The sequence below is a fragment of the Acinonyx jubatus genome, chromosome D1 (assembly GCF_027475565.1).
Source record: "Acinonyx jubatus isolate Ajub_Pintada_27869175 chromosome D1, VMU_Ajub_asm_v1.0, whole genome shotgun sequence".
In the NCBI taxonomy this organism is placed as follows: Eukaryota; Metazoa; Chordata; class Mammalia; order Carnivora; family Felidae; genus Acinonyx; species Acinonyx jubatus.
The window spans coordinates 9,725,694-9,743,009 of NC_069390.1; the positions used below are offsets into that span (position 1 = coordinate 9,725,694).

General features: G+C 61.3%; 1 protein-coding gene across 6 annotated transcripts in view; it reads right to left on the minus strand.

The window, feature by feature from the left end:
• Window positions 1-17,316, minus strand: part of DAGLA (diacylglycerol lipase alpha) — a 62,588-nt gene that overhangs the window by 7,344 nt on the left and 37,928 nt on the right. For 4 of the 6 annotated variants that reach the window (XM_053203072.1, XM_053203074.1, XM_053203075.1 and 1 more), the window contains 13 exons: window positions 16,930-17,141; window positions 15,477-15,578; window positions 14,913-15,051; window positions 11,536-11,623; window positions 9,549-9,683; window positions 9,248-9,325; window positions 7,248-7,372; window positions 4,319-4,472; window positions 3,857-3,940; window positions 3,666-3,743; window positions 3,026-3,106; window positions 2,044-2,186; window positions 1,236-1,716 (listed from right to left, as the gene is read on the minus strand). In XM_053203072.1, coding sequence (XP_053059047.1) covers window positions 1,236-1,716; window positions 2,044-2,186; window positions 3,026-3,106; window positions 3,666-3,743; window positions 3,857-3,940; window positions 4,319-4,472; window positions 7,248-7,372; window positions 9,248-9,325; window positions 9,549-9,683; window positions 11,536-11,623; window positions 14,913-15,051; window positions 15,477-15,578; window positions 16,930-17,141 — 1,900 coding nt within the window. The other 2 variants (XM_053203076.1, XM_053203077.1) reach the window with 2 other exon arrangements.

The following is a 17,316-nucleotide window of genomic DNA, read 5'->3' on the forward strand; positions in this document are numbered from 1 at the left end:
GCTGGGTGGGCAGGGGCAGAAGCGTCCTCAGAAGGAGGGCCCTTGGTGACAGGTGGGAGCTGGGATGGCCATGGGTGGAGGAAAGGACAGTGCCCACCTAAGGACGCAGTGGCCGAGGCATATGGTGGCCAGGATGGCCAAACAGATGCCAAGGGCAGATGATATGACACTGTTGAATGTCAGGGCTGGAAAGGGGCTGGAAGAGCAGTCAACCCCTTATCTAGAGGATGGGGAAACAGCCCAGCAAAGGGAAGGGACTTGCTCTAGGTCATTTCCTAAGTCAGAGACAGAACAGAACCCGAAGTTCATCACAGTTGCACCTACCAGGCCTGGGCACGTCTGGATTGGCTCCCAGCTACCTGCCTCCTGGGCCTGACAAGGGCACAGGCCTGGGTCTGATAGGAACAACTCTACCTTCCAGAACCAGGCTCCTCCAGGCAGACATGGCCCCCTAAGGCTTTGCTGCCCTGCCCACCTTTGCCACCTGGTGCCTGACCCAGGGCCCTGCCTGCCGGAGGGTCATGGGCACCAAGGTTGGGAACAGGCCAAATTGGGCAGAGATGGTTAATGGGGTGGGGGCCGGCCTGGGGGTCACAGGGGACAAGCTGGTGCAGGTCAGCCCCTGCCTGCCTGTCTCCGGGTACCTGGCCACAGCACCCACCCCTGCCTGGCATGCTGAGGCCAGCTAGCCACAGGAGGAGCCCCCCAGTGTCCTCCTCTGAGACCTGATGAGGTATGAGGAAGGGCTGATCCTCTCCTTAGCCACAGCGGACATCAGAACAAAGTGCACCCAGATCCCCTCTGGCGGTGGCAGCCCGGCTCATGGAGCCTGGGGAGCCGTGGCGGGCTTGGCAGGGGGCTTCCTGTCGCAAAGTCGAAGCACCGGGCTTCGGGCCTGCTTTTTCTTGACTTTAGGAAGCTCTGGGTGATGGGGACTCAGGAGCCCTTGGTTCCTTTCCTGACTCAGTTACAGCTTGTGTAAGTAACAGCAAGTCCCCTGCCCACTCTGGGCCTCAACCTCGGTTTCCCCCTCTGGACAAGGAGCAGGGAGACGTGGTGAGCTTGGAGGTCTGAGAGTTTGAGGGCCTGGGGTTCCCATGACATCAGCCACACACAGCCTGGCCTCACATGGCTGGGGCCTCTTGTGCTTTGTGCCAAGGGACAGGCAGGGCACAGGACAGGTGAGGTGCCCAGGGCCCAGCGTGCCCTGGCAGGAGGGAGGGGCGGGGGCTCACTTTAGGCTTCGTGCTTCGCTGCAGGACATCCAGGAGCTGTCTGCGGAAGCCTTCCAGCTGGGAGAGGCCGATCCTGGGGAAGGAGGCAAGACAGGTGTCAGCCTGGCCTGGCCAGGGCCCGGGAGAGGCGTGGGGTGTGGGGGCAGAGCGGGCAGGCACATGGCAGCCACAGAAACAAAAAGACCATGCCATCAGGATCACAGGGTGGGAGGGGTAGACAGGCAGGCGGGAGTCAGCAGCTCGGCAGGGCCGAGCCAGGGAAGGGAGGTCAGGCAGGGTGGGGCCACCCATCCTCCGGCTCTGGGGGCTCTGGGATTCCCCCCGGGGAGATGGGAATCCCCCGGGGAGGGAGGAACAGTCAACCGGGATCGGGACTGTGGAGAGAGGGCATAACTTGTGACTTGCGACTCGCCTGGGGACAAGGTCTTTGCCCAGAACCACAGCTGTCACAAATTCCTTGGAGTATTCCATGGCGTCCTCGCTGCAAAGGAAGCCAGGGGGTGCTAAGGCAGGGGTGGTGAGCGGGCCCCACTCCGGCACTCCTGGGGTCAGTTTTTGATTCAAGGCCCTCCGGGGAGCTCACGGGTGCCAGGCCAGGCCGCCCGCTGCCTGTCGCACCTTTCCTGCCAGTGAGGCTTTGCCGGGAGTGGATCCTGGGGTCTGCCTGGCATCTGATGCAGCAACCCCCCCGCGCTTAGCGGGCCATTCCCAGGCCCCCGTGTGACCAGAAGCCAGACTGCCCGGGGCCAGCTCCCGAGTCTTTAGCCCCCGCCAACCCAAGCCAACTCTGAGGCCCCAGGCTGCTCACCTCAGCAGGCCCCCTGGTGGGGAGTAGGCAAAGCACTTGAGGGTAGGGTACTGGGGGCGCAGAAGGAAGGAGAGGATGGCAGCCGTGCCTGCACCCAGGGAGTGGCCCACCACAATCAGGCCGTAGTGTTTGGTTCCGCGGCCCTGAAAACCGAGAGAAACCTGAGAGCCCTGCCCCGCTGACTGTCTGGACTAGCTGAAACCAGGGAGGCGGATGGGTCTTCCCAGAGTCCCGGGATCGTGTCTGTGCTGTGCGGCTGCCAGGGCAGAGAGAGAGGGCCAAGCTAGACTCACGCAGAGCAACTTGTTGGGGGGACTCTTCTAACAAACTCCTACTCATCCTTCCAAACCTTGCTCAGAGTACCTCCTTGGAGAAGCCCTTTCTGATTTTCCAGGAGAGGCTGACTTCCTCCTAGACGCTGCATCTACACCTGTGGCAGACCTTCATACATGGTGACCATACTGTGGTGTAACAGCGTACGTTCTGTAAAGATTATACTCTGTTATAATCGCTTGTTCCCCTGCCCTTGTTTCTGTGCCCCAAACACTAGACTGGGCTCTCCGGGGACCAGGGACGGCTTGGCTTTGGGGAGAGCAGTTGGCAGCACCTCGGGAGATCACCCCGACCAGAGTGACCCCCTTTTGATCGGCTCTGCAACGATTTTCCATCGCCTGCTCTAGATTCTGAAGCCCCTGGTCCGAACCATCTTCGGGCCTCCAGTGCCTGGCGTGGAACAGGTGCTCACAACTGGGTGGGGCTGAGCAGGGGAGCCCAAGAAATGCTGGTGCAAAAGAGGAAGGCGTCAGAGCAGGTGGGAGGGACTGAGCAAGTGAGGAGGGGCCGGGAGCCAGGTATCAAAGGAGGCTGTAGGAGCCTGGCCTGCTGGGGAGGCGCCACCGTTCAACGCATCCTGCCCCCAGTGTGGCCCTCGGGGAGGCAGGGCCAGCGTGGCCAGGGCTCGTTGGCAGGGAAAGTGCCTCACCAGGTCTCGCCCAAAGGCCTGGGACAGGACCATCTCCTGCTCCAGCTTCTTCTTGATATACTCAGCCGACAGGACCATTCCCTGGGTAAGGAGGAACAGAGGTGGGTGTCACGGGCAGGGAGGGAGGGAGGTCTTTTAGAGACCAGTAAAAACCAGTGGCTGGAAGCTCACTAATCCTGTCCCGTTTCCCCTTTGGCCCTCCTGACTCCTGGTTGTGGGGCCTGGTGGATACTTTCTCACATCAGTCCCAGCTCACAGATGACAAAACTGAGGCTCAGAAGAGTGGCATGTCTGTCTACCAGAAACCAGTGGTTTGGCGGAGGACGAGCCCCAGGAGGCTGCCAGTGAGGGAGGGGAGAGAGCGTCTGAGGGCGAGGGAGAGACCCCCTGGGTCCTGTGCTGCCAGGAGGCCAAGTAGGGTGAGGTGCTGCCTCCTCAGGCTTTTCTGGGACAGGATCTGGGCCAGGTAGGACCATGGGGGTCCTGGTGGGTGGGCCACAGTGAACTTCTAGATGAATCTGCACCTCATGGGGGTGATGGGGGGGTGGCGCAAGCAGGGAGGCCCCCCACCGCAGCAACAAGACAGGTCTGTGTGCCAGCAGGGTTGGAGAGAAGGCAAGGGGCCCGGAACGGGGCGTACCTTGTGTCCCAGCCAGGTGCCGTGGTGCCCCTCCACAGGGAGGCGCTCAGCGTCACCAGTGAGGTCTGTCAGCGCATCCTTGTGGAAAGAGAGGACGGGTGAGGGGTGGGGTGAGGGGTGAGGACGACAGGCACCCCTCGGGGGCTGTGAGGGTGTCCACAGGGGCGGGCTGGGAGCCACAGGCAGCATACCTTGGGGGAAAGGGTTCCCCGGATACTGATCACCACCTTCTTCTTGTCATGGTCCACTGCCACGTAGAAGGGGGTCTCATAGACCTAGGATAAGGGGGTTCATGAGCCGAATGGCCTTGGGATGGGGCTAGACCTGGTGAATGAGTGACCTGAGCAGGTCTTCCTGCTACGGAATCGGCTCCCTTGGCCGCTGGGCCCCGCAGGGCTGGCGGGGGCTCCCTCCCCACCCAGCACACAGCCCGCCCTGCCCTCCAGGCTACCCTCCAGCTCAGACAGCCTGAGAGCAGCCGTCCTGCCTGCAGGGTCTAGAAGGACCGCCGCCCCCTCCCCAGGCCCTCACTGCTTATTCCCTTGATCCCTTCCCCCAAAAGGCTGGCAGAGAAGCCCCAGTGTTGGGTGTGGGGTCGGGGACCACCTCCCAGCCCCAGAGGGAGTGCAGGCCCGGCGCGGGCGGCCCCTCACCGCGTCGTGGCAGGAGGTGTACACGATATCCACCGCGGTCATGTTCTCGTCCAGGAAGTGGCGCCGGATGGCAATGGCGTTGCAGCCACAGCAGTTGTCTTCCTCGATGGTGACTCCCGGGGCGAAGCGGGGCCGCGCAGGGCACAGGCAGCACCTGGCGAGGTGGCAGAGGGCTCAGAGACCCGGGAGAGCCATTCTCTCTGCCGTCCTCTCTGGAACCTCCCTCGCAAGTCCTACTTGGCCTCCTGGCAGCATGGGACCGGGTGGGTCTCTCCCTCGACCTCGACGCTCTCTCCCCCTCACCCCTGGACTGCTCCTCCCTCACTGGCAGCCTCCTGGGGCTCGTCCTCCGCCAGAGCAACGATCTTCCTGCCTTCTCGCTCACCACACCTGCTCCTGCTCTCCGGCACTGAACACCTCCTCCGAGCTACAGAACCGCCCGCCCTGCTCCCGGCCTCCAGACGCCCCCATCCAACCATGCCAGGTCCCAGTCCCCGATGGTCCACCCCCGCGTGCTCCCTGAATCCCCCACACCCAGCTGCTCTGTGCACAGTCCCAGACTTGGACCTGGCCTCGGGTCCTCCCCCCACCTCTCGTCCCACGGCCTGGCGGTCGGCACATCAGCTCGCCCTGCCTTCAGATTCAGAACGGACTCCAACCACCTTCCCTGGCGCCCACCCTTTCCACCATTATCTCTGGCGTGGAGTGTCGTGGCGGCCTCCCGACCGGTCTCCCTCTTCTAACTCTTGTCCTCGGCATTCTCGATCGGAAGCCAGGGTGAGCCTCTGAGACATGAGTCAAGCCACATCATTTCACTCAAAACCTTACAGCGCTGCCCTTTCTTGTCTACTGTCAGAGCTGGAGTCCTTGCAAGGGTCAAGGGCGCTGCCCCATCAGGCCCTGGTTCTCTGGCTTGCTACCTTCGACTTCCCTCCGGCCCCACCAGCCTTCCTGCCTGCCCTCAGATGCACTGGCCATGTCTCATGACAGGACTTCTCACTTCCTTCAGACCTCTGCTCAAATGTAGGTCACGGGGACATCCACCCTGGACACCTCATCTAGCACAGCCAGGCCCCTGCCAGCGTTCCCCAGCCTGACAACACATCCGACTTTATTTTTCCCCAAAGCATCAATCTGCTCTAACGGGCTCCGGGTCCCTGTCTGTGTACTGTCTGCACCTCTCCACCAGGCGATGGCTCCACGGGGCAGGCTTTGCTCTGCCTGGTTTACCGCTGTGTCCCCAGCACCAGGCACACGGGGTAGGCATCCCCCTCAACGAGGGGCTGAGTGTCAGAGCCGGGCACCCTGCTAGGGAGTGCAGGGGCTCCTCGGGCCACCAGAGGGAGCCAGCACCCAGCCGACCAGCCCTGCAGCCCGGAGCGGACACAAGAGCGCGGTCTGCCAGCTGTCTTGAGATGACAGCTGGGATTTTATTAAGGAGCCTGAATTTCGGTGATGCTGGGAGGTGTGTCTTCACTCAAGCAGCATCTAAGGGATTGTTACATCCCGAAGAGGAGTAGCCTCGCTGAGCAAACTCAGGGTCCGGCTGCATCTCGGAAGCTACCGGGCCTGGGGTGGGCAGCCACCTCAACCCACGCTGGGAGAGGCTCCCACCAACCGTAGGGCCAAGTGGGGGCCTGCCTGGGTCTGGGGACCAGACTCCTGTTCTCAGGCAGCTGTCTCCTCTCTCTAACCCCGGTCAGCCCATGGCCACCGCAACGTGGCCTTCAGGGACAGAGACCTGGGCTTGAACCCTTGGCCTTGAGGACCGTCTTCTCTCTCCCTGCAGCACCGGGGAGCTGAAAAACAGCAGCATCCCTCCTGCCTGCATGTCACCCCGAGTGCCCGGCCTGCCAGTGACTCCCTGGCTTCCGAAATACCTCATGTGCCGGTGGGACAGACACCGCCTGCACAAATGACGCCCCCACCCTGCCCGTGAGTGACGGTGCAGGGCCTGTCAGAGCCCAGGTCCCGGGACTCCTGGTCTGGTGCTCATTTCAAGAAGCTTCTTAGGCAGCGGCAGGGACTCCCAGGGACGCTGGGAGGACCCGCTGTGGGAGGGGGCGTGGGGTGTGTGGTCCGCTCTGTGAGTCACTGGGGGGGGGGGGGTGCGGGGATGGGGAGAACCAGGTCCCCAGGGCCACCCAGCTTTCTGGAAACAAAGGGCACGGCAGGAGAGGTGTAGCCGCCCCAAGGGCAGGGGTGTCACAGACAGAAGCTGCCGCCCAGCCTGCCAGCCTTTCGGGACCAGGGAGCTGTCCTCCTTCTGTCTGGGCCACACTGAGGGTGGACACACCGAGGACGGGGAAGGGCCCCTCCTGGAGCTGTGCCCTTCTCTGGTCCACTTAGGGAAGCACAGTCCACCGGGCCCCTGAGGCGGGCTGCAGGCAGGCCTGGGGTGGAAAATCCTTTCTTTCAGAGAGGTGGAGCACAGGACAGGAGCAGGAGGGAGCAAGATGTGGGCAGAGGGGAGTGGTTGAGAGAAGTAGAGACAGACACGGCAGGGGAAGGGAACCAGCAGTGCCAGAGGCTGGACAGCTATCGTTGAATCCTCTCAAAAGAGCTCCAGCATCCCCATTACACAGATAAAGAAACCGAGCCTTGCAGAGGTAGGGGGGTCGACTCGCCCAAGGCTGCCGACTCGCCCAAGGCTGCGGGTGACAAAATCTGGATTCAGAGCAGATTTTGGAATCTGCGTGATTCCAAAGCCCATGCTCTTCCCTGCCTGGGGATAATGCGTGACTAGAAAGGTCGAGGCCCACAGGCGGGGTGGAGGAGAGGAAGGGCGGGTTGCAGACCACAGGGGAGGTGGGGGCAGGGCAGCAGGCACAGTCTGTTCAGGGAGAGCGTCCCACAGGCTGGCCCAGCCGCGGGACCTCGGCTCCTCCGCACGCACTGGCTGGCCAGAAGGACAGGACGGGGTACTCACGAGCAGGACCGAGCCAGCTGGCAGAGGCCACAGGCAGGCTTCCGCATCAGGTACATGGGCCACCCGTAGGCGGCCAGAGCGAATAGCATGTAGTAGCAGACCTCTTTGTAGCGGAGCATCTCTTGCTGGAAGAGAGGATGCGGAGTCAGTCACCCCTTGCCCTTTCCGCCTGCAGCCTCTGGGCCCAAGGGCTCCCCAGGAAGGAGGAGGGAGCGGTCCTGCCAGCCTCCCCGGGGGCTGTAGGCCCACCCGGCTCCCACCGTGGAGGAGGGACCGCTCCTCTAGATGATAATTGCATTTCCCTAATTATCTCCGTGCAACCAGGGCACGAAGCCTCCTGGGGCCTGTCCTGCTGCTCCAACCTCAGAATTAATGATTTGGGGACAGAAAAACACTCGCAGTGCTGGATCGATTTCCTTGCCCGTTTTTTCCGACAAGGAAAGACAGGGGGAGGCGGGGTGGCATTCACCCCGCCTCGGCAATCAGGCCTGGGAAGGGAGATTTAACCCCGAGAGGCCCTGGGCCCTCCAGCTGGGGGTGTCCAGGCCTTGAGCGGCAGGGCTGGCCCTGCAGGCCCTGGGTGACCAGAGAAGCTGTCAGCTGGCCCTCCCGGCCCTCGGGTTCCTGGTCTGCAAATCCAGGGAGACTCCAGTTTGACTCGTCAAGTCACAGGCTCCCAGGGGACGTCTGGAGCAGATTGGGATCTCTCCAGAGAAAGGCGCCAGTTTGAAACCCGGTGTCTGAGGCCAGCGGCTATTGTCATCAGCCTGATGGGCTGGAAGGACACAGGAGGCACAGGTGTCCCAGCAAAGCGGCTTCCAGTGTCCCGGGTGTGCCAGGCACCGGAGGGCCCCTGCACTTAGAGGGAATTAGTCACCTTGTAAAAGTTAAAGAGGATGATTAGTCATCTTGTGAAGTGAACTAGGTAGCTCCTTAATAAGGGCCCAGAGGGGTAGAACCATCCCTGGGCCAGCCCTGTCTGCTCTTTAGGAATGAGCTGAAGAAAGCAATCATCCTCCCTGGCTCTGGGTGGAGGGCAGGGCACGGGCAGGCTTTGCCAAGCAGCAGGCGGGGACCCCAGCACCTCAAGGCTCTGCTGCCTGCCTCTGCCCCTCCCCCTTCACATGGTGAGAGAGCCCAGGGCCACCCGGGGAAGCCCGGCTGGTCTGGGCACCTGCCGTGGGTGGGCTGTTTTCAGAGGGGATACGAACACCTACTTTGGGCAGTGGGGACAGACGGAGGCTTTTCTAGGGGATTTCGCTACAAGGGGTAAATCCTTTCTAGTAGGGTCCCGGCTGAGACCTTGCGGGGAGCTGGACTCCGGATGGCTCCTCTTCTCCCCACCAGAGTTCTGTGTGGAAGGTGGGCCCAGCACCATTACACACGCAGGGACGGGCTCAGAGGGGATGGGGACGCGCCCAAGGTCACGGCGACAGTGGCGGAGCTGATGCGTCCCTAAGTGGGTTTGCTCCTGAGGCTGCTGGCTGCAGTTTTAGCCTGGGGAACACAGTGCCCTTGAGGTATGGCGGGGGGCTCCCCGGCCACAGGACCGGCCCCACCTTTACCTGTGACACACCGGATTTCTAGCCAAGATGCCTGAGGAGAGGTTCTGCTGCTCAAAAAAACTTGAAACCAGCGGGTTACGTCCTGCTGTCTTTTATGACCACAGCAGCAGCGGCAATAATAAAAGCAGCTCCCTGCCCCCCCACCCCGTGAAGCTCTTGATAATCTCAAGAGGCCAGGACCAAACGTTCTGAGTGTGGTTAAGCAGATTCCAGGGTTTCATCCGGAGAACCAGCATGATGGGGGTGGGGGTGGGGGTTCTCGGGATGAAGGGGTGCGTGACCCGAGGTGAGCGGCTGGCCGGAGAGCTGCAGGGGGACTCAGGGAGGAGCGGGTGCAGCCCGCTGTCGGGGCGGCTGGCAGGTGGTCTGCTCAGCTCATCCCAGCAGAGGGAGAGGGACCCGGGGCAGGCAGGGTGGGGGGTGCTTCTGACTCACCGAGTTCTTGAGGTCGAGATACTTGGTGTTTCTGGTCACTGGCATCCCAGACAGGAAGGCCAAAATGTCATTGTTCGCCTGTAAAACCAGCGTGTAAAGGCGGCTGGCTGTCCCAGGTCCAGCTGCGTGGCTGAGAAAGGGGGTCCAGGCCCTCTAGGCTCTCACTCTGCCTGCTTCCCAAGGGCCTCAATGCCCTCAAGGGGGCGTGTGGTGGGGAGCTGGCGTCAGAGGGTGACCTCCGGAAACCTGGAGAGTGGCACCGGGACAGCAGGGAGACGCCGGGAGGAGGGCGGGCACTCACCTCGTCCAGCACCGCGTTGCGCTTGGCCCGCTGCCGCTGCCGGAGCAGCACCAGGCCCGCAATGATGTCGGACGGCACGATGTCGAGGTCTCGGAAAAACTCGGCGAAGAGGTAGGCGATTTCCGAGTAGGCATCCTGTGAGGTCCAGGGGGGTGGGAGGCAGGGGCAGGGGAGCGGGAGAGAGGGCGAGAGACCGGGCGTGAATCCCCCAGGGCCGGGGCTCTGCTCTGGGCCCGGTGCAAGCTCGCCCCGGCACCTGCACAGCGCCAGCTGGGCCCAACCCCACGTGGCCCTCTGCAGCCGTGACCCCAGGGGCCCTAGCCTGGGCTCTGGGCCCCGCGGACCTGGCCAGAGCCGTCTGGGACAGCCACCGAACCTCGTCCGTCCTCCACCTCCCGGCCCTCTTCTGTCCTCAGAGCTCCTACGGCACTCACCATCACCGCCTACCACGCACAGATGCCAACGTGAGCCATTTCCTGTTCTTTCCCCAGTCACTAGGAATCAAGGCCTGCTCGGCCCGGCTTGTTCTCCTCCGCCTTTCTCTCTAGCAGAGAAGCCAAAACTGAGCTCCTGGCCGCTGCCTCTCCACGCTAAGTTTCTTCCCACCTCCCACCAGCTGTGACCTCGAACGGCCTCCTAAGGGCTGAGCCTCTGGGGTGTCAGGCCCCCTCCCCCAGCTGCCCACAGCTGCAGGCTCAGGGACCCTCACGATGTGCCTGGAGAAAGGTGCGACTCTGGGCCAGTGCCCCCCCCCTCCCCGGGTTCCCTGTAAGCCCGGTCCTCAGGCCGGCCCGAGCCCGGGCCAGGCGGCCACGCTGGTTGGTGCGCTCAGTGCCTTCCCTGCCTCAGTCGGAGGAGAAGTCTGGAAGCACCTCCCTAACCTCTTAGGGGAGGCTGTGACGGGAACACACTCGTGGCGAGTGGTTCTCTCTTGCTGGGTTTCTTTTACCCTTGAGTGCCTGGCACTTGAAAGGGAAGACAAATCAGGGGTTGCAAACTCAAAGGCCTAATGAGGCCAGACCGAGCCTGCTCCTTCTCAGCCCCCGGCTGACTGCGCCGCGAGCCAGATCTAGAGATGCCACCCGTACGTAATGCCCTGATTTTCAATGTTGGCACTCAGTTCCAACTTTCAGCAACACAGCAGAGTGATGGAGAGGCACCACCTCCAGGGACGGAGGGGGGTGGGGCTTTCTTATACCCGATTACTCATTCCACAGCTCACCAGGGACTGCTGGTGGGAAGGAGCCACTCGGGCCTCCGGTGGCTTCCATGGAGGGCACTTGCTGTCTGCCTCGGGGAGGAGTGGTCTCCTGACCTCACCGGCTCGGCCACTAACTAGCTGTGGGACGCTGAACAAGTCTGGGCCCTCTGGGCCTCAGCCGCCTGATCTGTAAAACGAGGAGGGGCCACTAAATAGTGTCTAAGGGCCCTGCCAGCACTGGGGTGGGGAGGGGGGGGGACTCTGCCTCAAGGACCCTGGGGGCCCTGCCGCCCCACCAGGGGCCGCCCTCAGCTGACCGGGCCTTTCTTCCATAGCGCCCGGCACTGACTGGCCTGACCCTTCGGCTGCTCCGCGGAGCACGGGGTGTGGAGGCTGACTGGGTGCGACTGGGGCTCAGCACTTGACAGCTCCGAAGCATCTCCCAGAGTCACTTGTGTTCCCATGCTGTTCTTTGCTTTCAGGCCACCCTGGTTTTCAGTACGTCCTCCCCAAACTAGGCTGTAAGTTCCAAAGGGGGTGGATGGAAGGTCTCGAAACCTTTCCGTCCCCTCGACAAAGCAGGGGACCGGCTGTTTCGCCTGCTGGAGGGAGTGCGGTCAGCGGATAACAGATCCTCGTGTGAGCAGGCTGTCACCTCGCTCTTGCTTAAAACCCGGCCGCACCCGTCGACCAGCCCTGTCCCGCCTGGCTCTGCCACGGAGTGACGGCTCCGGAGTGGCTGACAGCAGGATGTGAACCTGACGGGAGAGATTTCCCAGTACTTACTGACTGGGAGTCCTTCGTCCGAGTGCAGCAGAGGAACACTTTGAGCCGGCGCGACCAGCTGGTGGCCTGACCCTCCTCTAAGCGGTGCCTGCAGAGGGGGAGAGTTGGTATGTGTGAGGTCAGGGGATGGGACCAGAAGAGCCTAGGTCCAGATGGGATGGAAACAGGGCAGCCTGTTCCCAGGATCGCAGCAAAGGGCTCCCCAGCAGGAGGTCTAGGAGAGAACAGGCCTGGGCCTGGGGGCTTCAGAGGTGGGAGCCCAAACTGGGGACTGCTCGGGTATCCAACGGCACAAACTATGAGCCCAGGGAGACAACAGCAGGGTGCTGGGCCTCTCAGCCAAGTCACTGTGAAACCCGGAGCAGACCTGTTGGACAGACTTACTTCCCCTTGGAAAGGATTTCCCTCCCTGTATTTGGGGGGAGTTTAAGGGCCAGATGAGGCTCTGTATTTCTCAACGCCTTGGCTCTGTTACATAAGAGGGGACAAGGGCCCCCACCTTTCATCTGCATGGCTGGTGCCTGTCTATTCCCGCCACCACCCCCCGTCCCAATGTGTCTAGCTGCTCTGATGGGGAGTCAGGGTATCCAGGAGTCTGTACCCAAAGGCAGAGCAACTGGCCAATTATCCACTGGGCCCCTTCCAATTTCTGGGTGCCCAGAAATCGGGGTGTTTTGAGTGTGAATTTAAGAGCACGGACATTAAATATGTCAGTTTCAAGATTGAGCACGACAGGGCTGGTTTGCTTTTGTGACGTGTGCCCTCCCCCTCCCTCCAGCCCCTTCAGATCCTGATGCTCGGTGGTTAATAGGGGTGGCCCCGAATGGCTGCAAGGCTCTTAGTGTCCATCAGGAGTGACAGGCCAGGCCCTCCTTGCCAAGCCTGTTGGCTTCTCTCTGCAGCTAGGGGCTGCTTCCTGCAGCCCTGGCTCCATAAGGTAGTGGGCCACAAGGAACAGGGAAAGCCACAGAGCTTTCTAGGGCTAGAGGAGGGGGTTAGGAAAGGGCGCGAAGGATAGAAGGGAATTGCCGTTTCTGGGATCTACCAGCTCTTAAGGGACCTGGGCAGCCTTACGTCATAAACCAACGTCCCACCTGCCAGGGGCTTGATGAAGGGACAGCATGCTGGCAAGCTGGGTTCCCAGAGCATCACATTCTTTAACTCTTTCTAATCTAATGGGCTTTTAAAGAGTATTTCCTGTTGGGCCTCAGGTTGACGGAAAGTGCTGACTATACACTTGACTGCACTACCCCTTAGGTCCACCAGATGGCAGATGGAGCCAGGGACGGGTTTGGCCTCATGCATCAGTTAGGCTACTGGAGACCCACACCGGCAGAGAGACACTGAATCTGGATAGAAAGTTCATGGACCCAGCACCCCTCTGCCCCGGGGCTCACTAAAGTGAAGGGAGGGAAGACACCCCTGCAAAGATCCAAGGTCAAGGCTCCCAGGGAATAGCGCTGGGAATAATCTATCTCCCAACCCCTACGAGATTTCACTGGAAGGAGAGAGGGCCCGGGACTTAAACAGCTTCCTGACTTCCAGATGCTAAAATAACCTGTCAGTGTCGTTCTCCTGGAAGTGGAGAAAGGGCAGGCAGGCTTGAAAATGTCCTTGTTAAAAAAACTGTTGGCTTTCAGAGCTGAGGGAGGGCCAGCGGAGACCAGCCCGAGTGAGAGGTGGTCATATTAACCAAGCTGCAGCCTAGGCTGCCCTCCCGACCCCTGCGGAGAGCTGGAGAAAACGCAACAGGTCAGAGCCCCGAGCTCTGAGGCCTCTTGCCCCCACAGGGCCAGAAACCACAGGAAAACTTTCTAATTAAACCGACAGCCCCCAACTGCAAAGGCGTTGGCTTCCCTGGGCCCCCAGGGCAATTACCCAGAATCAGAGAGGGGAGATTTTTTTTTTTTCCCAGGGCCCCAGGAGCCCAGAAACCAGGTCGGGTGGGGGCGTGGGCTCTGAGCGTGAAAATGGGACGGGGTGGTGGTGGCCCACTGCACCGCCAGGGAAAACGGGCTCCAGGGCCTTGGCTCCGGGACCTGGTATTTTGGGCTGGGAGGTGGCCAGCCCAGGCGCGGGTGTGGCTCTGGCCGTTGAGCCGAGCTGAGCTGACGTGGAGGGCCTGAGGGGAGCCCAGAGCGGAGGCGCAGGAGGGCGGGGTGGGGAGAGTTCCTGGGGGACCCGCGGCCCTGGCTGAGGGCTCCTGATCCCCTGCCCTGGAGACGGAGTCCCCACGACCACTCTTATCAGCATGACCTGTGGCAAGTGACCTGCCCTCTCTGGGACTAACTCCTCCTCATCGATAGAATGGGTCTCCTAACAGCACCAGGTTGGAGAAGGACCCAGTGGACTGATGGTGCAAAACGGGGTCCTCATAGAGCCTGGGTCATAGTAGAGTCACCACGGGGCACCCTGGAAGCCCCCCTCCCCTCTCTTTTTCTTTCAAGAAACAGGAATCACTGTGACCCTCGATTCCCTCCCTCATTTTCTCTAACATGGCACAGCTTTCCCCTTTCTTTTAAAGGCTGTGCAAAACTTACCTCCTCCAGGAAGCCTTCCTTGATTAACCTTCTCTAGGTCCCTTAATCGTAGAGGCAGCCTAGCCAAGTGGTTAGGAGCAAGGGCCCTAAAGCCAGATCTCCTAAAGCTTGAGCCTAGCTCCATCATATCCTGGCTGTGTCACTCAGGCAAGTCACATAACTTCTGTGTCCTAGCTCTGTCTGCGTCCTAGGGGTGACCTCACAGAGCTGCCGTCAGTTAGCACACGTGATGCTTGGCTTGGGTTATGCGTGCTTCGTGCTATTATGACCCTTGTGATTAGCAGCACTGAAGATGGGGGCACCTGGGCGGCTCGGTCATTTAAGTGAGCTTAAGTCGTTTAAATGTCTGGCTCTCAGCTTTGGCTCAGGTCACGGTAGCACAGTTCGTGAGCTCCAGCCCTGCATCGGGCTCTTGAGCCCTATGTGGGGCCTGCTTGGGCTTCTCTCTCTCCCTCTCTCTGCCCCACCCCTGCACGCATGCACATTCTTGTGCTCTCTCAAAATAAATGAAAACAGAAAAAGAAAAACAAAAAAGCACTGAAAATGAAGGCAATGGTAACAACGGTCCCGTTTACCGAGCACGTACCAAGCGTGTGAGCACAGCATTAACCACTTCCCGCTTATTTTATTTAAATCTCACAGCAGCCGTCGGAGGCAGGAGCTGTCATTATTCCCGCTTAACAGACCAAGAAACTGAGGCAGGGAGACGCTAAGACTTTGGCCAATGCCTGTGGCTCACACAGGCGGAGCTGCGGTTTGGGCGGCTCGGGGCCGGCTGTGCCCGCCTGTCCACGCACCTGCTAGGGGGCCGCCCGCCCGCCCGCCCAGCCAACTGACCGGAGGTTGTAGGTCCGGAGGTTGCGCTGCCGCCTCTTGGTGGCTCTTAGCTTGACAAAGGTGCGGCCCGTGGGGTCGAAGACACAGAGGACGGTGATGCAGACGCTGAGGATGACCACCCAGTTGCAGACGACCATCCCTACGGGGCGGCGGTGGGAAACAAGGTGGGGAGGTGCTGGGGGGGACCTCCCTGGCTCGCCAGCTCTGGGGAAAGGGGCGCCGGAGCCTCCCTGTCACCGCCAGGCTCAGAAGCCCCCGGCCCCGGCCTCTGGTCACCTGGTTGTCCCCGTGCCCCCCGAGTCCCCCTGAGCCATGACCCCAAGGCCCACCCTTGGTTCAGAGCGGCCAGCTCTGTGGGTTTCTGGTGAGGCTGCGCCCCCCCCCGGCCCCCGCACACAACAGGTTCCTCTGAGGCGGGATGGCAGACCGCAGGATAAAGGCCACCGCCATCCTGCCCAGTGTCCTCACGGAAACCCTTTGTCCTGGGAGGTGCCTGAGCTTCCTCTTCTCTAAGCTGACCCTGTCCCTTCCAACCCCCGGGGCGGGGGGGGCTGGCTTACATACCGAGGGTGACGTTCTTGGCAGTGAGGTCGTTGCAGGAGGTGTAGTACTGAGTGAGCCAGACGATGCCCACGATGGCATAGATGAACTCGATCACCAGGATGGCTGCAAGGAGAGCAGGGTGCTGGCTGAAGGATGGCCAGGGTGGGCCTGCCAGGGAAGGGCCCTGGAACCTCCACCCGGTCCCTCCTGCGGCAGGGCCACCAGCCTCGTGGCAGAGAGGGCCCACGGGGCACGGCGGTCCCGCTGCCATTCTGTCCTGGCACAGCGTGCCCACCACCTGTTCCAGCTTAAATGCCCAAGGGCCCCTGAGGTTCCCCCTCAGAGGGTGATCCCCCTGGAAAGGCGGAGGATGAAGTGGCATTTCTCTGTTCTTTCAGGATTTTAGAATTATGCCTGTGAACTCCGGTATCAGGCATATCTTGGGCAAGTTACCTAATTCCCTGGGCCTCCGTTTCCTCATCTGTAAAATGGAGTGATGACGTCTGCGTTACAGGACTGTGGAGAATTAGATGGGAGAGGGTTCACTCACAGAGACTGCTATTTCCCCAGGAGGAGGCTCCGGCACTCGGGGAGGGAGGAAGGAGGAACCCCAGCAGGCCACGTGGCTGCCCAGGCCGGGGGTGTGGGGACGCGGGGCAGCGTTAGAGACCCCGGCTCCACAGGCAGCACCTGCGGCAGCTCAGACTCCAGGCTTTGGAGACAAACAACCTGGGTTCAAACCCCAGCTGTGACACACACACACACTAGCCGTGTGACCTTGAAGGGAGCTAATTAACCTCCCTGGGCCCCAGATTCCTCACCTGTAAAATGAGACCAAAAATGGCTCCTCCCTCACTTAGCAAGGGGAAGGGCTTAGTGCAGTTCACAGAAGCCCCAGAGAAGCGTTCACGAGGAAAGAGGAAAGACTGGGAACAGCAGCTGGAACCGAAGCCCAGAAAGAGAACACAGGCCGGCCCCCCAGGGAGCGAATCTGGGCCCCGGAGAGGCTTCTGGGGAAGGGGAGCGCTGCCTGGGGGAGGATTTCAAAGCAGCTGAAGACACGCACTTGGCCTAGAACAGGGGCCAAAGAACTTTTTCTGTCAGGGCCAGAGTAAGTATCTTACACTTGTGGGTCCTATTCTCGGTCATGACCACTCAGCTCCGCTAGAGTCATGCAAAAGCAGCCATAGGGAGTGAGCACGTAAACGAATGAGTGTGGCTGGGTTCCAACAAAACTATTTACAAAAACAGACGGCAGGCTGGATGTGGCCCTCAGGCCACCGTCCGCCCACCCCTGGTCCAGAACGTAAGCCCAGTAAGCCTGCTGGCTCGCCGCTGGACCCTGGTGCTGGCCCAGGGCCTGGCCCATCGCGTGTGCCCACCAGATGTTGGCTGGATGAATGATGGAGCGCGAGAGGAGGGTGGAGGTGGGGGTGGTCCGGAGCCGCCCCCACCCGAGGCAGGTGGCCCTTACCCAGGCGCACGTAGAGCACGTACTGCATGGATTCGCGGGGCTCTGTGTAGAGGATGCCCCCGCGCATGCTCAGCCAGATGATGGCCATCTCGGCGATCATGCAGCTCAGGAGGATGCCTAGGTAGCCGCGGCCGTGGTCCACCAGGTTCAGGGAGCAGGCCTCGTTGGGGTTGTAGACCAGGCCAAAGAGCACCACAGACAGGATCACAAACCTGGGGAAATGCGCACGTGAGAGGGGCCAGGCCGTGCGGGCACCTCCCGAGCTCCCTGGCCAGCCAGGACTCAGCGGCTGGAGGGCTTCACGGCTTCAGGCTCAGGAGCACCGTCCTCCTGCTATCTAGTGCCTCTGAGGACACGGGCGGCCGGGAACAGGGAGGCGAGAGCAGG